The 26,754-nt window shown below is 43.5% G+C and overlaps 1 protein-coding gene across 1 annotated transcript in view; it reads left to right on the forward strand.

Annotated features, from left to right (window-relative positions):
- NALCN (sodium leak channel, non-selective) overlaps window positions 1-26,754 on the forward strand; it is a 665,599-nt gene that overhangs the window by 50,280 nt on the left and 588,565 nt on the right. The window contains exons 2-3 of the mRNA XM_088456607.1: window positions 7,575-7,703; window positions 9,644-9,826. Coding sequence (XP_088312733.1) covers window positions 7,575-7,703; window positions 9,644-9,826 — 312 coding nt within the window. The remainder of the gene's footprint in view (window positions 1-7,574; window positions 7,704-9,643; window positions 9,827-26,754) is intronic.

The following is a 26,754-nucleotide window of genomic DNA, read 5'->3' on the forward strand; positions in this document are numbered from 1 at the left end:
TCCTTAGGAACTAGATTTTTTTATTTTTTTGGACAAAATTTAAATAAATTAATATTTTCAACTTAACGTTCTGTCTCATTCCTTGTTTCAAAATCAGAGATTGTTTACACTGACATAAGTAGACTATTCCAGCACGGATTTGCAATTATTGTCACTAAGATTGTGTGTTGTATTTTTTCAGAAAACAGGCACAAGAAACACCTAACAGTAACAATCCCATTTCCCTTTTTTGGTGTTGTACAAATTATATATTACTACATTTTACATGTTCCTATTTGGGGGGCAAGCTGCTTAGGCCGATATTACGAAGCCAACTGATTGTACAGGATTCCTTTGGGTGTTGGTTTGGACCCAGAAAACATCTTACATTTTAGCTCAACTTGCGTCATTACTGGATTACCCCTTAGGCAAATGTAACGTGTGTGAACCTGGTTACACTTGCTTGTAATGGGCAAAAAAAGGAACGAAATTACACTCTCAAGACATTTATTCACAACATAACTAAAATAACAAAGTGGTCACTCACAAATAAAACACACAGTGATAATCATAAATACAACACATACCAAAAACTAAAAAAAAACACACAAAAAAATCAAGAACTGGTTGACGAAGGACCATGCCAACATGATTCCACAAATGTGGCGTTGCAATATGGGTTCCATAATATATTCCCAAAGTTTCCACATGAAGGTTTTTTAAGGGTAGCAGGAAGTAGTCATCGTTGGAGTCCCAAAGATTATGAAAACAAACAGAAGATGGAGAAAAAAAAATAAAAATTAGATGTTCTAAAACAAACCGTACCACATTGGGTCTAAACACTGTTGTTTTGACAATAATTACCTAAAATATCTGGCCACCACATCATCGCGTATGGCCCCCCCACATACTGACCTCCGACCAACTTCGGGGGGGCCATCCTCAGGTAAGGCATCCTCTGGCTGCATTGGGACACCACTCCTTATGGCAATGTTGTGAAATATCCCACACAGGACCACAATTTTCGAAACCATATCTGGCAAATACATGAGCTCGCCACCAGAGCGGTGGAGGCATCTGAATCTGCCTTTTAAAAGGCCGGTACAGTGCTCCACCACTTGCCTGGTGGCTGTAAGTGCGGCATTAAAATTACTTTGTGGCCCTGGTGTGGGAGACAAATAAGGAGTGAGCAGCCAGGGTGTGCAAGGGTAGCCACTGTCTCCTGTGAAAAAGAAGTGACAACATCAGGATCACTGTGTATCAAGCTTAACATTGTTATGTACTAAAGGTCTCCACTTACCCAGAAGCCACGCATCACCAGCTTGTAGGTTGGTTAATTTGTGCCATATCCCTGATTGCCGGATGACGAATGAGTCATGTGCACTTCCTGGTAATTTTGCATTCAGGGACAGGATCTGGAGGGAGGCATCACATACCACCATTACATTCAGGGAGTGATAGTGTTTCCGGTTGCGAAATATGGCCTCCAGCCGTGCTGGAGGCTGAAGTGGTATGTGAGTACCATCCATAACCCCTATGATGTGTGGGAAGCCAGCTATTTGGTAAAAATTGGCCTTGGCCACACTAAGGGCACCCATATCCAAAGGCATTTGAATAAAATGATGGAGGTGCTTGAAAAGTGCCTCCATCACTGCCCTCAGTATCCGGGAAAAGGAGGATTGTGAGATGCCCGCCACTATTCCCACCGTTGTTTGAAACGATCCTGAGGCATAGAAATGTAACACCGCCATAAATTGCGTAAGTGGTGGTATTGCTGTAGGACTGTCAATTTGCCGCTCAAGATCACTCTCTATTAATGAGAGAGTGTCTATGATGATGTTGGGAGGAAGACGGTAGCGTCTTAAAACCTCATCATCGGGCATTCCAAAAAGGGTGACACGTGTTCGAAATATCTGGGGCCTTGCACGCCTACGATGCCTACGCCTGGGACGAGATTGAGGTTGGTCAGCTTCCGGGAGCATGGCCAGAACAATCCGACCCAGATCAACCTGAAATGGCAAGATTTGAATGTAAGGCTTTTTAACCCCCCCAAAAAATGAGTTTTACTTAGCTTGATGATACCATCCATTGATGCTTACATGCCGGGGTATTGTCATGATACGTGCAAACTGTAAAGAATCACAATATAAAAATACAACAATTTATGCTGGGCATTTCTGTTTCAAAATTTGGTGCAAGACAAAACATAAAAGGGGAGAAACACACATTTGCCCAAAGAGCAAAACGACATTGCGCAGACTACGTCAAATTGGGGCCAAATGTAAGCAAAAAATGCTAAAGGGAAAGCAAAAACAATTTAACGGGTCTGAATAAGCAGTTAAAAATGCGCTAATTAGTTCGCAAATACCAGTCACAATAGAAGCAGTTAAAAATGCGCTAATTAGTTCGCAAATACCAGTCACAATAGAAGCAGTTAAAAATGCGCTAATTAGTTCGCAAATACCAGTCACAATAGAAGCAGTTAAAAATGCGCTAATTAGTTCGCAAATCCAAGTTCAAAAAAACGCAGCTAGAAAAGCACAACATTTTAGAAACATTTCTGACTAAGAAAAACAAAGGTTACAAGTGTAAGGTCCATCAAAGTGGCGTAAATACAAACATGAACATTTACTAACCAAGTGAAAAAATGAACTTACCAATAGATAATATATAAGATTCCGGATCAAAAGGTCTTTGGGGCAGAGCCAAAAGAAAACCTAACAAAGATGAAATTACGAAAAAATAACGTTAAAAAAATCAGGAAAAGAAGGAGACACAAATTGAACAAAAATGCGAATGGAAAAAAAAAAAACAAATTTAGCAAACAAAAACTACTCCCACCAACGCCAACTCCAAAACCCGCCAACAATCAACTCCGACCAATGTAACCTCCAACAATCAACAAACGCCACCTCGACTCGAGACGCCCCAAGCCATAAATAGTGTTTAGTTTCCCGCACAAATTAAGGAGGGATCATAGGAACGCACAAACAATAATGCGGCCGAAAAATAAGGACGCATGTATAAATACGTCACGAGCCAAACCAAAAATTCTGGTGTATTTCTTGTTTTGAGCTAAGACATGGCTACAGACCAGGGAAACAATGGGCAACAGTCTTGCGGTAAGTATTTCAGGCATTTGTAAACAATGATTAATTTGAAACATAATATAGTGCAAGTTGTGAAGTTTACAATTCTCAACATTTAAACAAATAGGTGAGGAGGATGACATGGAAGAGGCTGCTGGGCCCAGTATTCCGGCCAAAGCTGGCAAAAAGAAAAGGCAGCCACAATTCACAAGAAAGGAGATGGAGGTTTTGGTTCAGAAGTGTGTGGACATCCTGCCACAGGCAGACAGGAATATGAGTGCAAGCCAGAAGTGGAGAATGTGGGAGGAGGTAGCCGTTGCTGTCAATAGGGTGGGTGATTATGTCCGTCTAGCCCGGGATGTCAAACGGCGGTAAGTAAACACTTGACCCCCCCTAAAACCAAAAGCCATTTAAAACAAAAGGATAATGGTTCCAATTTCACCCACAGATGGGCCGACTTCAGATATCGCCTGAAGCAAAAACTGGCGGACAGGGCTAGGCAGGCAAGGGGGACAGGTGGGGGTCCCACCCCTGTGTCATTGGAGTTGAATGATTTAGAAGAGCTGGCACAGGGGTGTGTGCAGGCTGTGGAGGTGTTTGGCGTGTCCAACATGGATACGGACATGCCAGACTTTGCGGCTCCTCATGTTGTCCAAGGTAAATATTGTGATGTCACCAACTCTGAAATGTTATTGGGCCAATATGTAGATTCTAACGTGAGTCTTTTCTCATTTTTCCAACAGAGACACAGGCGGATGAGTCTGCTCCAGAGGGGAGCCTTGGCCGCAGAATTTCTGCTGGCTCTGCAGGGGAGGAACCAGTACATCCGGCTGAGGACCCTGCAGAAGCCAGTCCAGGGCAATCTCCCTCACAGGCAGTGTCCCTCCTCACAGAACTCAATTTTAAATCGGATTTCCATACGGAGATTCTGCAGAGGATGGACGCAAGTCTGGTACGGGTGGCTGAGGCCCTGGAGCAAAATGCTGCGTCCAACGTGACCATTGGTCAGGCCCTGGCTGAAAATACCAGGGCCAACATCCGCATCGCCAATGCCCTGGAGCAGCTCGTTCGCCAGCACATGGTGGAGCCGACCTCCCTTCCTGCCGGAACATCAGGATCCTCCACCTCTGGCACAACATCAGCCAATCCTCCAAATGTGCCTAGCCCTGTGCCTAGCCCAGAGGCCACAACATCTGCCTCTGGACAGGCCAGCCCGATGACATCCCGGACCCGGTCTGGCGCCCTCCCTCCCCCAGCCAAACGGGGGAAAAAACGTTGACAGCACTGGCTACTATTCCCACACTCCTTCTGTGCTTGCCTCATATTCCTTTCTGGCCAAAACTTCCCTCTCCTTTCTTGTGAATTGTTTTTAATTTTTAGCTTTACGTTTCCAAAAACTTTTATGTTTGCACAATTATTAAATATTTTGGAATGAACACTGCAAAAAATGTTTGTGTAAAATATGTGCATGAAATTGTTTTTTTATAGCAATAAATTTGCCAAAAATGTACGACTTTGTATTCTGACATTATTGTAAAAATGGTTTACATTTTATCCTGGCCCACAAGGCAAAAACGCACAACAACAACATTTTACATGAAAAAAAAAAAGGGCTCTTTAAGGAACGTTTGAAAATTTACATAAGTATGCAAATTCACCAGGCAAAAGCAAAATGGACAAAAAAACACAAACATGATGACATTATTGTTACAATAGGCCAAAAACCAAAAATTAAGCCCAAAATAAACCCCCACAAATGTACGCAAATTGATTGTGTAATCCTGACATTAGCAGCTATGATTTCCACCTGCGTACAGTTTTGTGCTAACCCAAAAAACTGATTTCAAAACACATACCAAGCCGGTTTTCAATCCAACACTAATTGATTTTCTGACAAGCCGTGATTAATCGATGCTACATCGTGGAGTGCCGGGACGGAGGAGAAGGCCATCGCCAATGTGGGCGAGTAATCCAGACCCTAAGCTGTGCGAGCATTTTGAACGGAAAGAGGATCATCCAGTGACGTATGAGTTGGTACGAACACATTTGACGTTCGCATCTGATAATGTATGTACGCCCCAAAAACGCCTCGCCATGCCTGCGTTTTTCCATCTCCACCCCCGTCAACGCCCAAAAAAGCCCTGTTCTGTCAATCACATTTGACATGTCACTTCCTGTACGCTATTTGACAAACAAGACAAAAAAAGCTCGCAATCTGCCGTACGCACATGCGCAGTGTTACACCGACGCATGCGCGGTTAGTCAACATCGGAAAGCAACGAGCGTACTGCTGGTAACGAACGGCTCTGAATCAGGCCCATAGTTCATTATTTGTCTGCAGATTTAAAATAAATAAAAAACCTTTAAAATGCTACTTGCATAACCCCATTTTTAGAAGTTTGAATACTTTTGGAAGCCATTGTATATGTCAGCCATTCGATTCAATGGGCTGTATTCAGTTAGTGGCGATGTGTGGTTGAGATATAGAGCAGTGTACATCACTGCTTAATATGGTATCCTAGCCCAAACATTTTCCTGTGCAGCAAAATTTATGGGGGGAATTAAATAGTTTGCAAACTTTCGTCAAGATTAAACTCACCTGAACCCGCTGTGGGTCTTTGGCGAGTTGGAGCCTAAACTCAACAAATGTAATAGATTGCGTGTTTATGGAGATCCCCCATCTAAACATAACCAGGGGAAAAAAGAGCGTGGAGTCCCCCCATTTTTCCATGACCAGCACTAGGCTTGAGCAGGGCTAGTGGAACCACAGAGGGGAGACCCGCAATACAGGGGTCCCCCTCTCCATGATTCCATAAGCCCAAGTGCCATTTGGCACCAGGCTGGTTTCTCCAGGGGTGTTGTGCTGGCCCCCCTCCTGGGTACAACGAGCCCTAGTGCAGCAGCAGCCTCCCTGGACCCTCCACAACCCAGCACACAGCAGCATGTACTATAGAGAGAGATTCCTTCCACTGAGCAGTCTCCTTTCTTTCCCTGCCTGAAGTGCTACTGGAGGGACCCGGTTCGGGTCCCTCCAGCCAGCCCTGGGGAGTAGTACCTGCCTGCTCTCAGAGGCCCTGATTTCCATCCATAGCACTTCACATGCTGTTCCTTGTCCTACTAATAAGACCCAGTAAATCATTGTCTACCTCTAGGTTATATTTTAGAAATATCTGGTAATAAATAAATAATAAATTAAAATATTTTGTCCCACCTCTTGCCTATGGTCATGCTCAAAATATCCAGTGGGATTTAAATTGTTGATTTTAAAGGTTTGCAGAGGCTGCATTCTGTGTTGGTTGGATGATTTCCTTATATATACAGCACATGGACAAAGTTGTTGGACATAAAAAGATGTGTAGATACTACTTTACGTTTTTTATTTATTACAATTAAATGAATTAATGAATATTTCCAAAGGCCAATTTGTGTTCAAGATATGGACACTTCATATAAAATAAAATGTGTTGTTAAAACCCTTTAGTTCTGTATTCTGAAACAAATGTATACCCTTCAATTAATGTTCACATGATAACTAACATAATTACATTTATATTAACTGCAGCTACTTAAGTGGTATTTTATTGCTTCAAGGAAACATAAGAAATTGTTTGCAGGAGCAGGGTTCCTTAATGGCTGTGCTCTAGCTGTTCTGGGAGTAGTCAGAATTGATTTAGTTTTGTGAATGTTCCTGTGTTTTTAGGCATGAAATATGTAGCAATGTATGCCAGTATGTATCTGCCAATGCAGAAAATAACTATTTCCATTTTAAAGAACTCTCTCAGATCTTTCTAAATACGAATAAATTAGCTTGTAAATTTCGTCCAAAATGAAAGGCATAAAATTGATGTTCTAGATGGTACAAGGCTGCACTGCAATTTTATAACAAATTTATAATGGTCCTTATTTGGCCATTTGGAATGTTGGACATTTTTTTTTAGACTACTCCGAAACCAAAAAAGCCAGCAATATGTACAATAATATTTGATTACTATGCAAAATTTATTTGGATCCCCTGCTATAATATTTGTCAAAGGCCCATTTAACTTATATGTGCCATCAATATATAGGGGCAGGGCCTTAACTAGGGTAGTTTGACCAGTGCCATGGCACAGGGCACCGCAGGGCAGGGGGCACTGTTTGAGACTGTTCATTTTCCTGTTTACTATCATTCTCACTTGTAGCTTCCTCTTATGTTATCCCCAGCATCTCTTGGCTTCTCCTATCTCTTCCCTAGCCCTTCCCCATGAGGCCATGGCCCTTTTTCAGGTGCACTATCTTATGTCCCTATTTAAAAAATGGGGGGGTACCAATGCTCTCTCTGGCGCACAGGGCACCAAAAAGTCTAGTTACGGCTCTGCATAAGGGGATATTTAGAGTGCTTTTAAAGACACTATACATGTTGTTTACATCTATTTGTTGTTATGCCTATGACTGTGTCATATAAAACAAATACTTTCAGTGATGATACTTTGTTCACAAGCTTTTTTTATTTATTTTTTATTACAGAAAACCAAAAGTGACAACAGTATGCTGAAGCGAAAGCAGAGCTCCAGAGTTGAAGCCCAGCCAGTTACAGACTTTGGCCCCGATGAATCGCTGTCTGATAATGCAGATATACTGTGGATCAATAAGCCAGTAAGTTTGCTACTTTTTATTTTATGGGCTTATATATTTAATAGCAGAGTGCAGATTTCAAAAAGAAAACAACCTGTCCTACTTGCCAGTTTTCCTTTTGTTGTTAAACAACTCCTTATATCATTGCTGGGTCTTAAATACTGTAAGTTTAACATGTAGTGAAGTGTAAGAGAAAGAACAAGGGCCAAATGTAATAGAGTCGAGCAGGCGCCTCTGTGGGAATACATGCAAGTATTCCCGTTTTTTTTTTTAAACAGCAAGCATGTTAAAGGCAAAACCAAGCTGGTTTTTAACATGCTGCATGTATTCCCACAGCGGTGCCAGCTCGTACTCTATTACATTTAGCGCTAAGTGTCTACTATTGGAACTTAATGTCAGATTGTATCAAATAATTCAGAAGTTACTAAATGCTTACTGCCATATTTTAATATCAACTGTTAATAATAATAATAATAATAATAATAATAATAATAATAATAATAATAATAATATTTAATTGCAAGTATATCCAACATTTCAATTAACTGACATTTTGTTACTTTCTTGAAATATTTATATCACATGAAGTAAAATCAGAGCAGACTGTTTTATATAATTTTCTTTTGCACTCTTTATATATAACATGACAGGGACCACACATTCTCTCAGAGTAAATCGGATCCCTTTCCTCCTACCCCCAAAAACGTAGTGTACAGTATGTTGCGTAGGTAGCGATTTTGGGAGCTGAATCAGTATTTCTATGGATAAAACCAGTATTTTCTGGTGACAACACTGGGTCATTGTGCCTCGGCGTTGTCACTGGGAACTGGTGAGTCGATGCACTGAATACTGTATATTGTTTTATCACATAAAATGTTTGTTTCTGCTGTCCCACTATGCCCACCTTTAACACACATATATATATATATATATATATATATATATATATATTCAATGCCATTTAAGAACAATGGGCCGGATTCAGAGCCGGACGCTATTTGCGCTCGCTCGTTCAGAAAAAGGGTCCGGATATTTTAATAGAGCGCTCGCTCTTTGCGGTCTGTTGACGCCTCTATGTCTGAGCGAGCGAGCGAACGAAATATGCGCTCACTATTTTGTAAAGACGCCCCCTGGCCGTTCGCATCATACGTCATCTCCGCTATTTATTAGATTAATCGAGTACATCGAAAGGCGTCTGAACTGCTCGCAGTGCTTGTGGTCGGATTTTCCTACTGCAATCATGCGAACAGTTCAGGCTAAAAGACAACCAAGTGACGTGGTCGATGACGCTGCTTTGTTAATTATGCACACCCTTAAAATGCCCGTTTTTACTGTTTGGCACGCCTGCGTTCGGATCTCCACTCCCCGTTTTCAAGCACCTTCCCCTGTTACCACCCACAAACGCCTCATCCTGTCACTCAAATTAGCAGGCACTCGCTATTTTGCGAACACACGATTTCCGACCGCACTGACTGGTTGGCGCATGTGCATTACGATCCATATGCATGCGCAGATGTGCGAACATCGCTTGGAGCGAACGAGCGGCCGCTTACGAGCGGCTCTGAATCAGGCCCTATGTATAGAAGACTCAAGGTACCCATACATCTGCGACGGATCGTCGTGATGTAGCGCCGGGATCAGAAACGCTGGTCAGAAATGCCGACCAACGGCAATCAATGTTCCGCGATCCGTCACCGGATCGGTGAAATTATACATGTTAATTTTCACCGATCTGCCAATCACGATAATTTTTGATCGAGATCGACATATCTGTAAAATCCAACATGTTGGATTTCAGCGATCCTGCGATGCCAGGTTGCAGGATCGCTACATCGCGACGATCCGTCGCAGATGTATGGAGCCCTTTAGTTGAAAGAGAAGTTTTTGTTCATGATGCAAATTATATATAAAGTAGATGTTCGAATTGAGAAAATGTTATTAAAATGTTCTCTCTTTTTCAGTGGGTGCACTCGTTACTACGCATCTGTGCAATTATCAGTGTCATTTCCGTTTGTATGAACACCCCAAAGACCTTTGAACACTATCCTCCTCTACAGTATGTGACAATTGCCCTTGATACGCTGTTGATGTTCCTATATACCGCAGAGATGATTGCAAAAATGCACATACGAGGAATTGTCAAGGTGAGATGAACAATTTTTTTTATTTCATAGCAATTTGTTTTCCGTTTTATTTATGCACAGTTCACTGGATCCTGGGACATAATTGCAGTGTAAGTACACAAATGTAATTGCGTAGGTTTAGTTCTTTGTATTTATGTTGGCACTTTATTTTATTTTTTTTATTTCAATTTTAAAGTTGTAGAGTGTAAAAAGAAATTTGTATGCGAATCAATAAACATATTCCAAAAAATAATATACAATAAACCTTTTCTGACACTGTTATAGGATTTGTTATTATCAGGCACCATAGACATTGAACAGAAGTGTTTTGGGCAGTGACCTCACTAGGAGGGTGCGGGCCACATCTGGTGACACCATCCAAGGGGGTGACCCCAAAATAGCAGAGCTGCTATGCTGTTTTGGTGTGGCCGCCTGGGATGGTGTCGCCAAACAGCGCTGATAGCAGTGACGGATGAAGCACGCTTGTCTGTGTCATCCACACTGCACCCGGAGAGGCTGGTGGCGTGGCTTTGCGAGCATGAGGTCATGTCCCTTTCCATGAGCGCATGGGCACCTTTGGCACGTGCAAGGGCAACAAGACAATACAAGCAGGGGTGTCAGACAATTTAGGCGCTCTGGGTGACACCAACCCCAGTGAAGCCACTGGCTATGGGAATAACCAATCCTCATTGCCAGAGGCAGTATAAGAGAGGAGAGGTCCCGTGTGCAGGCTCCATATGTGCCCCCTCCTCTTTGGCAGCACAGTAGATTCTGGCTTTGTGCAAGAGTCTGCTGCGCACCCGGTGACTTCTCTACTGCAAATGCGCAAATCTCTGGGAAAATGGCCACAACCACTTCTAGTCTGCTCTGCAGGCTGGCCGACGTAGGACTGCAGAGAGGTACGTACAATTATATGGGTGTATGGTGTGCGGTATGGGCTCCCCTTGTCCCAGGGGCCCGTGTGCACAGCACACCCTGCACACATTATAGATACACCAATGCTCCTTGCCCAAGTTCAGTCTCAATTTAGATGTTTTTTTTCAGTTCCAGTGTAACAATTTATGTGTTACCCATTATAAATGCACACTTGACAAATGTCTCTATTTTTCATGAATAATGCAAATTTTTCCGGATTTGTCCTGGAATTTTAATAATATCTCTTCTGTATAGTTCTTATTCTGTGAGCTATGCACAGTTTATATTTATTGATGATAACCTGCTGCCTAAACTGTACTACGTGAGTCTGCATTATTCCTGAGAAATATTTCTGGATGTTGAAATACACGAATTGTTATACGTGTGATGTTAATAAAACCTGTGGAAACTGATGCAGTACATTATCTTAATGAGATTGATAGACTAGAGCAGTGGTTCTCAAACTCGGTCCTCAGGACCCCACACAGGTCACGTTTTGTAGGTCACCCAGCAGGTGCACAGGTGTAATCATTACTCACTGACACCTTTTAAAAGGTCCACAGGTGGAGCTAATTATTTCACTTGATTCAGTGTGGAGACATGGAAAACATGCACTGTTTGGGGTCCTGAGGACCGAGTTTGAGAACCTGTGGACTAGGGAAATGTCAAGGCAATGCAGAGTTCACTTATGTAGTTTGTCTTTGTTTTTACCAAGCACATATAGATCGTTATATATATATATATATATATATATATATATATATATATTGCTTCGTCGGCGGCACTCAGGTAGTAAGACATTGGAATACTCCAACGTTTCGATCTTTACTTCATCGTCATCAGGGACACAAATAATACAAACAACTCACCTTAAATCCACCACCAGCGTCACATGCAAACCCGGCCTTCCGGTCATGGTACTCCGCTCCCACCAATGACGTCAGAGTCCATAGCCCGTTGCCAGGGAAACAATAAGTGCAACTAAACACAATATAGGGGAGGTTAGGGTTATTCACTTCCCCGGGGGACTTGGGTTTAGGCTGTGGGGAAGGGGGGGTTAGGTTTAGGCACTTAGAGGAAGGATTAGGGTTAAGCACTTGGGGGGAGGTTAGGGTTAGGCACCCCTAAGGGAGGGTTAAGCTTAGGGGGTAGAATAGGGTTAGTGAATACTTACCTTTTGACGATCGGGATTTTCACTCCTGTCGGGCTGCCGCTGTCGGGATTTGAACACGTGGAATCATACTGATTCCACGTGTCCCTGTGGGTTGTGTTATGTCGGTAAGACTGCAGAACCCTCGGGGAACAGATGGCATTGCATCGAAGTACCATTAGAAGTACCCTTGAGTCTGGGCAAAGTGATCAGCCCGTGGCCCGGGACTTCGTTAAGATGTGATCTTGGTGGATATATAGATTAGAAACATTATCCCCGAAAGGGTTAAATGAATTCCTGGGACTGCATTGCTATTTATGAATCTTTTGAGGTAGCTATGTATGCATATAATGACTATAGAGCTATTTATCGGGTTAATTTTGAATATGTATTTTATGACTCTTGTCTTGATGATGTTAATTTATGACTCTTATTACTAAGTCTCTATGATAACATTATGGCTGTTGGTATTATATGGGATTTTTTGTACAATTTAGGGTCAAATTTATTGATTCTAATTTATGACTCTAACATCTGTAACTTTATGACAACATTATACGAGATGGGATTTTTCAAAAATGTTTATATATGGTATGCAACTTTCTTGATGGTAGTAGGATTGTGTTTAGTAGTTGCACTTATTGTTTTCCTGGCAACGGGCTATGGACTCTGACGTCATTGGTGGGCACGGAGTACCATGACTGGAAGGCCGGGTTTGCACGTGGTGTTGGCGGTGGATTTAAGGTGAGTTGTTTGTATTATATGTATCCCTGATGATTATATATATAGAATACAACAGTGATGCTGCTGGCACTAATACATTCAGTCTACCCAGTGAGACATAAAAAATAAACACCAAAAGAGATGATAAAAAAAACTCTTTTTAATACATCCCTTTTGTGCAGTGCACTCCCCGTTTTGCAGTGGCAGCTTATAAGTCAATACAACTCTTTGAGTATTCACAGCAAATCCTTGTCCCTGGAGATCATATTCTCAATGTTTACCGCAGTATTCAACATGAAAAAATAGCTTATAACAATAACAATTGAGCTGCTTTCCCAAATACATGAGCGCAGCACTCCTATCTTTCTTTAAATAGTCTCTACATACCTGCAAATATTGTGCAACACTAACTCCCTATTGTGTAGCGCATATGACACTCCCGTTAAGGAGCTTATTCTATCAGTGGAATACATATCTCTCTACTGACGGATATAGACAGGAGTTTTTACCTTTATACTCGCAAGGCTCAGTCCCGTACTGATCGGTGTCAGATTCTGTAAAAACTTTTCCATGCATGGATGTTTTTTTTTCCTTGCAGTGAGTCTAGAGACATCCCTGGTAGGCAGGTAATTACATTGCCTGTTATATAGGACGGGAAACCGAATTCCACTATGGGATTCTGAAAATATTTTATAAAAGAGAGTTATTTTCTACAGCCACATGCCTGATCTCGTCTGATCTTGGATGCTAAGCAGGGTCAGGCCTGGTTAGTACTTGGAGACCGCCTAGGAATGCCAGCTTCTGTAGGCTTAAATCCGACAGGTATGACAAAAGGCGGACACTAGTCCTGTCCCACAGTTTTCTTTTTAAAAGGAGATAACAGACTTGCTATTGCATTTCCAGTTTCAATACAGCTGGATTAGCTTCTGTCAGCTAGGGAACATCCGGATAAACAAATTTCAGATGTCCCGGCAGTTTTATATATATCTTTTTCTCTCTTTCATGCAAAGCAGTACAGCATGTGAGAATCCCACTGAAGTAGATCATTGGTCATGTCTTTTAAAGACATTGGAGAGGAGTTTGAACTGCGCCCTGTCAGGGTAATCTACAGGGGGTAATTCCTCTCGTATTCTGTCTGCGATTGCTCTTCCTAGAAGTCCTTATACAGGACCCTTGTTTCGGCCCTTTCGTGTTCCCAGTTGTTCAGGGAACCATCAACTTCCTATGGTTCTGGAGGTCGCGGTAGAGTCTCTATAACATCTACTCTACATCAGGTTAAGTCCATTACTAAGTTTAGTTCAGGATGGGTTTTCCTCTTACCTGGGAGTCCCCACAGTGGGAGCGAGTCTTTAGGACTTCAGAGTTTTGTGGACGGAGTCTTGTACGGATAATTGGGTCCGGGTTTTCATCACTTGAGGATACAAGCTTGACTTTTTAGTCTCACCCTCTACCTTGCTCTTTTACCAAGTCTCCAACAATAGGAGTATTGTTTTTACAGCATACTATACACTAACTTTTATCCACAAGTGTGATAACCAGGTTTCCAGCCATCAGACCGGACTAGTTTTTACTCCAAACTTTGTGTGATTCCGAGGCCTTAGGGCTCGGTCAGACCTTCTCTGAACTGGTAGACTATCACTCTATTCCTAAGGATTTTCCAGTTCAACATAAAGGACCTCATTCAGAGTCGGTCGTTGCGGCCTCACGGTCGTACGGGAAAAGGAGCTGGATATGCAAATGATGCACTCGCATGTTGTGTCCCTAAGTTCGGATCGTTAGCTGCCCAACCAAGGGGAGGAAGCGGCCGGAAGATAAAAAATACGCCCCCTTCTCATACGCATTACACGTCATCTCCGGCCATATAAGGATTAAGACCATCAGGAACCATCGGAACTGGTCGTAGAGCTTAAGGTTGACCATACCCTCTCTTAAGCTCTACGATCATGTCAGTGTAAAAACCACCCATGTCACGTGTGCCATGACACTACTTTGTTAATTATGCATTCCCATAAAACGCCGTTCGCATAATTTGGCACGCCTGCGTTCGGATCTCCACTCCCCCGTTTTCAAGCAGCTTCCCCTGTTACCACCCACAAACGCCTCAATCTGTCACTCAAACTACCGACCTGGCTGTGTTCAAGGAGAGAGAAAATTCTGATCGTAGCGGCTAGTTTGCGCACGCACATTGCGAACTTTACGCATGCGCAGTTTAGCGAACATCACTGGCGTACGACCGTGCGACCGCAACGACCGACTCTGAATGAGGTCCAAAGTCCCTTTAGTTGATGCGGGACTAGAGAACGTCGAATGTTGATATCTCTGGATATCAACAACGACTTCTTCACATGCCTTTATGGCCGCCTCACCAGGCGATTCTGAGATTCGTTTTCTGGAACTCATTTCCACAGAGGTCAGGGCTGTCATGACGGTTCTCCTTCAGATACAGGAGTTCACGATTATCCCTTACCTAGACGATCTTCTGCTGAAGCCTCATTACAGGATCCAATTACTGCGAAATGTCTCATTAACTCAGAGCCATCTCATATTCAGGGATGGTTGCTGTATTTCCCTAGCCTCATCTGCAATGACGCATCATGGACACCTCATGTCCGAGAGCGTTCCTTCATCAGGAAAGAGCATCTTCCATTCCGGACATGGTGAGAACGGTCCTTCGACGTTGTCTGATATTGGTGCATGATTGCACTCGACTCCTGGAGTAGAGGATCAAGGCATTAGAGGCCAGATTTTTCAACTCCTCCTCCTCTCTCAGTGAGCAGAATCCCATCTTTTCCTTCACCTACAGGAAAAGTTAAGTCCCAGAACTCGGATACCCTTCTCTGGGGGTTGAACTTGATATTCCTATTGGAGGTATTGGAGGAAAACACATTCAGAGTGGGGAATGGGACTCTTTTCACCACAGATGCAAGTCTGAGAGGATGTGAAGAGATGTTTCAGGAACAGCACTTCCAGTGCCACTGTGTATCACTGGAGCGAGTCTCCGGATAAAACATATTGGCATAGCCGGCGGTTTCCTACACTATTTAGACAGCAGATCTGCTGTTGTGGAGTCAGGGTACAACATCATGACAGTGGCGTACAGTAATCACAGTGCATAGGTCCGGCAAAGTGGAAAAGTTTGCAATGGCAATCTAGTAAATTTTCATTCCAGGTGTAGCAAATTGAAGAACAGACTTCCTCAGCCGGTAGAACGTGCATCCAGGGCTCTACACCCGTAGGTCTTTTTTCACCTAGGGTGGGGTCTTCCTCAGGTCGACCTCATGATATCAAGTCAAATTCATGAACTGACTTTCTACTGCTCGAAGACAAGAGACCCGGAGGCAGTGACTATGGAGGCATTGTCAACACCGTGGCAGTTCAAGTTGCCTATCTGTTCTCTCCATTCCTCTTCTCCCTTGGATTTTACACATCAGAAGGGTGAAGGCCTTGGTATCTCCAGCTTCCGCAGATCGAGGTTCCGTGGCCTATACCTCTGAGAGAATTTCTTGTACTACAGGTTCCTTTAGTCTAACCAAAACAGCTATGTTTGATAGCGTGGCTCTTAAAAGGGCCATTTTCAGAAGTACAGGAATCTCATCCAGGGTAAGCCCTGCTATGATTAGAGCTAGGAGGGAAGGTTATTCTAAGCATTACCACTGTTATGGTAAAACTTATGTTGAGCGGTGTGACTGTGGAGGGGCTCCTCCTACGGAAATCAACCTAGCCACAGTTCTGTTTATTTATTTATTTTATTTTTTTCTGCAAACAAGTTGCCGGTATGCGGTTGGTTTTGCTGAAGGTTTATTTTTCAGCTCTGATGCATCTTGCATACCGGAGGTTCAGACTTTCTACAGGGTGTGATTCAGTTGCATCCACCCTTTCTTCCTCCAGCGGCTCATGGCATTTGGATCTTGTATTTTCTTTATTACAGTCTCCTCTATTCAACATTTTTTAGTTGGAGTTCAGATACCTTCATGGAAGGTAACACTTCTTCTCACACTGGCATCAGCCAGGAGGGTGTCGGATCTGAGAGCTCTATCCTGTCGTCCTCCATACTTGATATTTCATGAGGACAGAGTGGAACACCGTACTAAAATGGATTTTCTTTCAATAGGGGGTTTCGGCTTTCCACATCAACAAAGCTGTTGTGGTACCGTTTTTTCCACGACATTTTGCTTAGTCGGGATCCTTCAATTTTGTTAGGGCTCTTCGTTTTTATATGGTAGGGACTGCAGCTATATACAAAGAAAGCTTTCTTTGTTGTATATGATGCTGTTCGTCCTGGTTGGCCAGCTTCCACAGAGTCACTGGCCCTCTGGATTCGTCTGACTGTCTGTCAGGTGTATATGACTTCACCTAGGGGCCTTTCTTTTCTTCTACTACAACGCATTCGCTCTGTGGGTTCCTCGTGGGCATCTGCTCGCGGGGTTTTTCCATGTAATTACTTTGCCAAGCGGAAATGTGTCTGGCCGACATTCCTTTTATTTTTTATTTTTTTCTAGATTGGCAATGTTTGCGGCCTGTGCAGAGCACTTTGGCCGTTCTGTTTTGCAGGGTTCTTAGCGCTTTCCCGCCCGTAATGGGAGCTCTGGGACGTCCCCACTGTCTATGCTCTCCAGTGTCCCCTAGTGGATGAAGGAGAAAACAGGATTTTGGTACTTACCGATAAATCCCTTTCTCCGATTCCATAGGGGACACTGAACGCCCACCTTGTGCTGTTCCTTCCTGCCAGGGTTGGGGTCTTTTTATTTTATGTCTGTTGGACAATGATTTGTTGTCTCTGGTTGTGTTACGGTTTTTTAAACCTTTTCCTATGTTTTGTGTGCTTGCTTCGCCTCCTTCTCTTCCGTTTGTTTTTTGTCAGCTCCCCTCGGGCACAGTTTTCTAATACTGAGGCTTGGAGGGGGTATAGAGGGGGAGGAGCTAGTCACACTTCTTAAAGAATTAAAGTGCCAGCTCCCGCTCAGCACCATCTATACCCCACTGTCTATGCTCTCCAGTGTCCCCTTTGGAATCGGAGAAAGGGATTTATCGGTAAGTATCAAAATTCTGTTTTCACTTTTCATAGAAGATGTCATGTCATCCAATGGGGAGATACAATGCTTGGCTTTCCTTTACTCACTCCCTCATTATTTGATGATCTTGCTGGATCAATGAGATTTCCACTTGCACCTCTTTGATCTTATCTGTGACCAATTTTTCAAAAGCAGTGATTGCCTCCAACATCTGCTGAAGAGATGGGGAATCTTCATGACTAGAAGGAGCGGGAAAACTGTCCACAGCAGTGGCTGCATGTCCAGGCTTCCTGATCAAGATGAAGAGTAATACACACACAGAATAATGCAGGAGATGGAGTGTAGTGCACAAGTAGGAGAATGCAGGAGAGTGCCTCAGTTGGAATGATGTACATAAGGAGAACAATTCAGGGGAACTTCCTCAGTTGGAAAGCAGTAAACATGTAGTATAGTGCAGGAAAGCATTCTCAGATTGAGATTAGTACACAACTAGTATAATGCTAGAGCGTTTACTCACGTGGAATGTAGCACACAAGTAGGATAATGCAAGAATTCATCTTTACATGGAGTGTAGTACACAAGTAGGATAATGCTGGAGACCCGAATCAGTTGGAGTATAGGAAAACTAGCATGGCGCTATGGTATTGAAAAAATAACAAACAATATAATATTTTTTTCAGACTGAACCTCTGCTAAACCTTAAGAGGATGCTGCAAACTACTTTGAAGGAAGAGTAAACAATGCTATAAGAGGCGCTGAAGAGAACAGACCATATAAGCAATCAATCGATCATAAAAAAATAAAGTCAAACAACAATATAGGGATAGATGAATCAATATGAAAAATCTAATAAAAAATGTAATCACAGAAAATGGACATACATCAAATGAAAAAACACATAAGACAGTCATAAAACAGAGATAAGAAAACCACTAAGATTCTTCTCTCCAAATCTTCTTATTTTGTACAGCCACAGATGAGAGATAGATGGCAGATGTTTCCAATTAAAAGTGTATTCAAACTCATTAACTCCTCCAATCCTGATATCACTGGCATAACTATTGAGGGTGCAAGGGGTGTGCTTGCTTAAGGGGCCCGCGGCCAAGCAAGCAACCCCCTGCACCCTCTATAGCCAAGTAGTACAGCGCCGATGTCTTATTTAATCAGGAGCTGGTCGCGAGCCAATAGGAACTCGTGGACCAGCAGCCAATCAGCAGTGGCTGTTGGTCCACGAGTTCCGATTGACTTGCGACTGGTGCCTGATTAAAAATGACATTGGCTCTCTTAGGCTTCAGTGAGGAGAGATGGAGTAGCGTGCCGGACTCAGGAGGAGGTAAGTATTACAGGGCTGGAGGTGGTGTAAGTATCATGGGGCTGGAGGGGTGGCACAAGGAAATTTTGCTACGGGGCCCCCACACCTCTGGTTATGCACCTGCCTGATATGCTAACACGATTTTAGTGTGCAAGTTATCACAGAATGACAATAGTTAGTAAGGGGATGTTAGTATGTCTTCACTAACTTGGAAAGTAAATTAGTAAATGGATAGGTGTGCCTTCAGTATTTGAACATAATGCGGGCGATCAGAATCCCGACAGCAGTCGAAATCTCAGATCCAGAATCCCGACCGCTGACATCCCAATGGTACGTATTAGGCTTAAGGTTAGGATAAAGGTAGGGGTTAGGGTTAAGCACTAGGGAGAGAGTTAGGGTTAGGCTGCAGGAAAAGTGGGTTAGGGCAAGGACGAGCTGTCAGGGTAGGCAGAGGAGGCAGAGCCTCCCCTATCATACTCCGGAGATTTAATAAAAACATGATTAGAATGCAAAGAAGATATTTATAACTTATAAACATCTTCTTTGTTTATTGTAATCATTTTTATAGTTAACACTCACCAGCTTTGTGGAGATCCTTGGGACTGCAGAGAGATGAGGCAGCAACAGTTCAGCCTCGCTTTTGTATAGTCAAGCACTGCTTGCAGCGCTGGGGTGGGGCCACATCACTGGCAGTAAGCTGTACAGAAAGAGAGCTAATAGAGGCATGCCTCTGAGTATGGAGGGGCGTGCCTTGAGCACTGAAGGACACCTTGGATGTGTCGTGACCAGGAAGTGCCCTGCAGTGTTTAGAGATCGGAGCTCAGCTCAGTCAGCAGCAGCAGCAAAAGACGACACAGTGATGCAGGTAGGAGAATCAGTGGACACAGAAGCTTAGTGTAGTGAGGAGAGAGTTAAAGTGAGTAGGTGAGTAGGGGGTGAGACAGGCTCCTAGCACTCAGAACTCTCCATGAGTGCCTCCCCAGCCATTGACCTCAACACACATCACTGGATTAGGGGGAGGGTTAGGGTACTTATCTGAAGGCATCAGGATTCTGGCTGTTGGGATGCCGTTGTCATTATTCTGACTGCAGGCATCGCGACTACTGGAATACCATAACCAACCAGTTTAGAGCCCTGCAACATTAGCACATCTGATACTGGTGTAAATGCCAATTTGCTTGTGACTGTAAAGCAAAGGAAGAATGAAAGTGACAAAGTTAATAATTGGAGGTTAATATGCATTAGATAATTGGATGCAGCCATGTCTGTGCCTGCGCCTTTTGCCACTGTAGCATATGACCTTATGCTAATGGTGTGGGGAACGCTGTACAGCTGTGTGCATCCAAATATCTTCTTCGTGCATCTTTAGACGCCTCCAACAGTCACAGCATCGAAACATGCACCAGCCCTATGCTAGGTGCAGATTCTCCATCTGGGTATGGCCCCCAATGTGAGCAATGAAGCGTCTTTGTATGCAACCACTGTCAGCCACACGCCCGTGACACTCCCATTAGCAGCATCTTCAAGCATCTGATTAAATCAGCCACCCCCGCTGTCACTGCCCGGCAATGCCCAATAAATTTCTAATACATTTCAGACACTATGCGTCTGAATAATAGTGATGAGTCTGTGACAATCGGGATTCATGCGCTGTGCAACTTAGACGCATGTGAAGTATATAAGAACCCCCAAAAATTGCTCCGCTGCATCCAACATTAGCAGTGCGTGTGATTCATAATAAGATTCTTGGGTGTAAATTTACTAAGCTCCTTCTTTGTTCGAGATGGCAATCACAGGTGTGTTTAGGCATTTTTTATAACACTATTTACAAAAGGCAAACTCGGGTGAGAAATGATGAAGCTCTCTTCAAAACACGGGTGAAAACACAAATAGGAATAAATATGGGATGCCGACCAAACTCGCAGGTAATTTCCATAAACAGGAATACAACATGGAAATTTACCAAGAATTATGATTATAATCACGGGTGTAATTTAAGCAAACTAGGTCCAAAATAGAAGTTGTAAATAGACTACCTCCTGCGCAGCGTGTTTAGCAGAATCATGCACAGATCAGTATGATCCATGCATGCTTCTGCCTACAATAACGCAAATATAGAGTTACATTTTGAAAAAAAAGGCGTGGGGTTGCCCCAAAAGCATAACCAGACTGCAGGGGTTGATGTAGTTAGCTTGTGACAACCTGTAAGGGGCTCAGGACAGATTAGGACGATATTAAGATCACCAGTTCCACATCGCGTTAGACACCTGGCTATTGGCCAGAAAGTGATTATGCTAGTTTCTGCAAGTAAGCATAAGCTCTAATACTCGTGGGAGGGTCCATATGCAGTAATTGAACATTGGGGTAAGGTTAATTATGTGGTAGCCCTGGACAGCTTACCTACCACATAAACAACCTGAAGGCCTGTGGAACTAAAAAGGTAGGTGCGGTAGCCATCTGGTGCCCACCTAAGGATGACCCAGATAGTGACCCCATCCCAGACAAACTGGCCACCACTAAATAGGTATTAGGCATAACGACGGTCTCTATTGGAAATCAGTTTTCCACAAGTCAGCAACAGCAAATACAATGGCTATATAGGAAATTGAACAAGGTTACTCTAAAGCCCATTCCTTGCATAGATGAGTTCCTGGACAGGGTATTGGTGGCCTGCTTTGTGTGTACCTTGGACCTTAGTAAGGGTTATTGGCAGATAACTCATACCATGGAGGCATAGGAGTGCTTTGCATTTATCACACCGATTTTGGACTATTCTTTTGGGAAGAATAATGCACCAGACACATTTCAGTGTGCAGTAGCTCTGCTGTGAAGATTCCAAGAGTTTGTCCAGGTGTACTTAGTTGACAAAGTCATCTTCAGCTAGGCATGGGAGGACCACCTCTCACATGTGAAAGTGGTGTTAAACGAACCTCTAGCCTTGCTATTTTGTTATTTCTCATTGCAAGGGCAAAGACAGACTTTCTCAGTTAATACCCTGTCCTGACGTGTGGAACAGAGGCTAACTCACTTGGTGGTCTTCACCAGTGACCCCTCCAGGTGGCATATGGGTTTCGCTGCACCAAGTGAGCAGGTCGTGGCCCTCTGGACAGGTACCTGGGAGTGGCAGGAAGACCGGTAAATATATTTATGAGAATTACTTCACAGGAAGCCAGCACAGAGAAAATAAAGGTATAACACTAGATGCCAGCGTAATAACTAATTAACTAGGACACAAGGGATCAGCTATTGAGCTGAACACTTGAACACAATAGATCAGCATGTGAACTGAGTACTTGAACACAGGAGATCAGTGTGTGAACTGAATACTTGAACACAGGAGATCAGCGTGTGAACTGAATACTAGAACACAGGAGATCAATGTATGAACTGAATACTTGAACACAGGAGATCAGGAACAGTCGCTGATTTGCACTGAGAACACCGGGAAATGTAACAAAGGAATGAATTGAGAATTGTTAAGGATCCAGCTGAGAGCTGACTAGCAATTAGCATGAAAGAAAACACCAGTGACACAGGGAGGCAGCTTGGGAACTGAACAGCACAATAATAACAACACAAGAGCTGTTAAGAAAAAAACTGGAATTCAGTGAGAAAACTGAAATGACACACTGGAAGTCAGTCTGAGAACTGATGCAAATAACACTGGAGAACAGCGAGAAAGCTGAAGCAACACACTGAGGAATTAACAGAGAAACACTGGTGAGTCACAGTCACTGTAACAGTGAAGTTGAACAGTCATTTCCTGTTCCTGGAGTCAGATTTAAATACCCATAGGTAGCTGGTCATTGGATCAGAGGATCAGTTGATTGACCGCAGGACTACCATTGGGGAATACTAGTCAGGTGTCATGAACCAACATGTCTGCACCCATGCCCGGCACCCCGGAAATCAGGACACAAGTTTGAAGGTTTCTTAGCTCTTAACTTAGAACCCTTTCCTTCTAGAAAGGAAGATATCTTAGACAAAATAGTCATATTGACTGGGATGGACAAATCACTTGAAATCTCCTTCTCTGACATAACACTGGAAACCCCCTGTTGGGATATGACTCTAGGTACCCACTCCTGGGGTGAGACACTTGGAAACCCCCTCCTTGGGTATGAAACTCGTAACGGAGACCCCCTCCTGGGGTGTGAAACTTGTAACCCCCTCTTGGAGTATGAAACTCCAAAAGGAGACCCTCACCTGGGGTGTGAAACTCAAACTGAAACCCCCTCCTGGGGCATGAAACTCATATCTGAAGAGCTTAACTCTGGAAGTCCAGACGGTTCTTCAGGGATGACCAGCTTGACTCTTCCAGTAGAAAAAGCAATGTCCAGGCTGTGACGTGGCAGAAGCCACGTCCAGGCTGTTACCGGCAGAGGCAAAATCCGGGCTGTAACCGGCAGGAAAAGAATCCGGGCTGTGACCAGCAAAGGCAAAATCTTGGGAATAACTTGAAAATTTTGGGGGAAAAGACTTTGAAGTTGTTCAAGAAGCCCGTAGAAACTCTTGAAATGTTCTAGGTCACAAATATCAGATAACTGGGAAGCCAGAGGACACTTGAGAGGTAGACTAGTAGACACAAAAACATTTTCTTCTGTAGGAGCAGTTGGAACTTGAGAGCAAAACTCCAGAGAAGAAGACACAGGAGAATTCACAGATGGGACTTGTGATGTGACTGGAGTCAAAGCAACAAGAACGGAATGAATAACCTTCAATTGACTAGAAAGTTCTTGCAGCTGCTGTCTCATGAGTTGCTGAGTTGTTTCCTGAGTATTCATATGAAGAATTAGGTTTTTGAAAAACTGCTTCACCCTGAAACCCGGTGCCTTGCATGTTTGGGCTGTTCAAACTGTCAGGAACCGTATGGGAAGTTCTTCAGGTGAGGATAGAAGCCAGGGGGCTAGGTTGGCTAGGGAACAAGCAGATGAGTGATAGTTCTAGGTCTCCCTATTGCGGCCAAACCCAGGTTTGGTTAGACCCGCCAAGAGGCGCGGAGTCTAACTCACTTAATGGTCTTCACCAGTAACCCTTCCAGATGGAATATGGGTCTCGCTGCACCAAGTGAGCAGGTCGCGGCCCTCTGGACAGGTACCTGGGAGAGGCAGGAAGACTTGTAAATATATTTATGAGAATTAATTCACAGGAACCCAGCATGGAGAAAATAAAGGTATAACACTAGATAGAGGCCAGCATAAGAACTAATTAACTAGGACACAAGGGATCAGGTAGTGAACTGAATACTTGAACACAGGAGATCAGCATATGAACTGAATACTTGAACACAACAGATCAGCATATGAACTGAATACTTGAACACAGAAGATCAGCGTGTGAACTGTATACTTGAACACAAGAGATCAGCATATGAACTGAATACTTGAACACCGGAGATCAGCGTGTGAACTGAATACTTGAACATGAACTGAATACTTGAACACAGGAGATCAGCATATGAACTGAATACTTGAACACAGGAGATCAGCGTGTGAACTGAATACTTGAACACAGGAGACCAGCATATGAACTGAATACTTGAACACAAGAGATCAGCGTATGAACTGGATACTTGAACACAGGAGATCAGCATGTGAACCGGATGCTTGAACCCAGGAGATCAGCATGTGAACTAAATATTTGAACACAGGAGATCAGCGTGTGAACTGAATACTTGAACACAGGAGATCAGCTTGTGAACTGAATACTTGAACACAAACTGAATACTTGAACACAGGAGACCAACATATGAACTGAATACTTGAACACAGGAGATCAGCATGTGAACCGGATACTTGAACACAGGAGATCAGCATGTGAACTGAATACTTGAACACAGGAGATCAGCGTGTGAACTGAATACTTGAACACAGGAGATCAGCTTGTGAACTGAATACTTGAACACAAACTGAATACTTGAACACAAACTTGAACACAGGAGACCAGCATATGAACTGAATACTTGAACACAGGAGATCAGCATGTGAACTGAATACTTGAACACAAACGGAATACTTGAACACAGGAGATCAGCATATGAACTGAATACTTGAACACAGGAGATCAGCGTGTGAACTGAATACATGAACACAGGAGATCAGCTTATGAACTGAATACTTAAACACAGGAATGCACTGAGAATTGTAAAGGAACCAGTCGCTGACTTGCACTGAGAACACAGGGAAATGTAACACAGGAATGCACTGAGAATTGTTAAGGATCCAGCTGAGAGCTGACTAATAATTAGCATGAAAGCAGACACCAGTAACACAGGGAGGGAGCTGGGGTACTGAACAACACAAAAATAACAACACAAGAGCTGTTATGAAAAGTTCAGTGAGAGAACTGAAATGACACACTGGAAGTCAGTCTGGGAGCTGATGCAAATAACACTGTAGAACAGCAAGAAGGCTGAAGCAACACACTGAGGAATTAAAACTAAGAAACCCTGGTGAGTCACTGTAACATCGAAGTTGAACAGCCATTTCCTGTTCCTCGAGTCAGACTTAAATACCCCTAGGTAGCTAGTCATTGGATCAAAGGATCAGCTGATTGACCGCAGGACTACCATTGGGGAATACTAGTCAGGTGATATGGACCAACATGGCTGCGCCCATGCCCGGCACCCCGGAAACCAGGGCACACGCACGTAAGCCCTAGCAGATCCTGGGGAGATTACTCAGTCACCACTCGCCCAGCTGAACACCTAAGCCCAAGGACGCTGGCACAGAGGTGAGTAGAGGACGATCCCAGGCCACATCCTGACATATAGTTTATATATTTAGTAATAATAGAATAACTTTAGTACATAGATTAGGATAGTATTGCTTGTTTAAATAAGCCAGGTGTTGTTACTAGTTTGTAAATAAGTGTTCTGCATTGTAAACACAAGAGATCCAGATTCAGTTGCCAACCCAAAGTTCCATCTTGGTATCATTCTAATATCTTGGATGTTCGTTTGTCAGTTGAGGAGTTGGTCCGCTTTACTCAATCCCTACGGAATCTGCGTGTGCCTTCCAATCATGTGGTACAGGGAGGGACAAGAAAAGAACTGGGTTGAGTGTAGTACACAAGTAGGATAATACAGGAGAGCTTCCTTATATGGAGTGTAGAACACTAGTAGCATCATGCAGGAAAACCTTCACAAATGGAGTGTAGCATGGAAATAGGACAGTGCAGAAGAGGGGCCCAGATGAAGTGTAGCACACAAGGAGGATAATGCAGGATATCACCCTCACCAGGAACGCACAGGACCCCAGTAATGCCCCTTGAGCATTGGGAGTGGGAGGAGTATATGTATAGTGCAACCAGTATGTCTAGTGCAAAAGGTGTTAAAAGCAGGCACTCACATCACTCCCAAACATACTTGAAGAAAAATCAGTGGCAGTGACCAGCAACCTCACGGCAGACAGGAGCAGTGTTAGAGAATCCAAGATGGCGGCCTCTCAACAAAAAACGCAGGCAGACATGGTCCGAACTTCGAGTTCCACCAGAAGTTATTGTCCAAATTCCCAGTAGCCCAGTGATGCAGAGCAAGCAGCCACAAATGGTGCCAGTCGCAGATCACTGAGTCCAGCAAACAGTAACTCTGAGGTACTGTGTCTCTACACAGCAGTGGCAGCACTTAGAGAAGAGGGAACACAGATGGTACCAGGAGGCGGTAGGTGCCGCGAGAAGTGGAAACACATCCCGGATTAGGCCAATGAAGCCCTAGAATAACGTCAAAAGCCACCAATGTGTTCAGCAGCTGAACAGGCTGAGACAAGCATGTGGGCTGGCCAAAGACAGAGCACCAGAGTACAGCTGACAGGATTTAATGATTGGATGCTGCAGAAAA

This window comes from Taudactylus pleione, unplaced genomic scaffold, assembly GCF_031769625.1.
Source record: "Taudactylus pleione unplaced genomic scaffold, aTauple2 ptg000041l, whole genome shotgun sequence".
Lineage (NCBI taxonomy): Eukaryota > Metazoa > Chordata > Amphibia > Anura > Myobatrachidae > Taudactylus > Taudactylus pleione.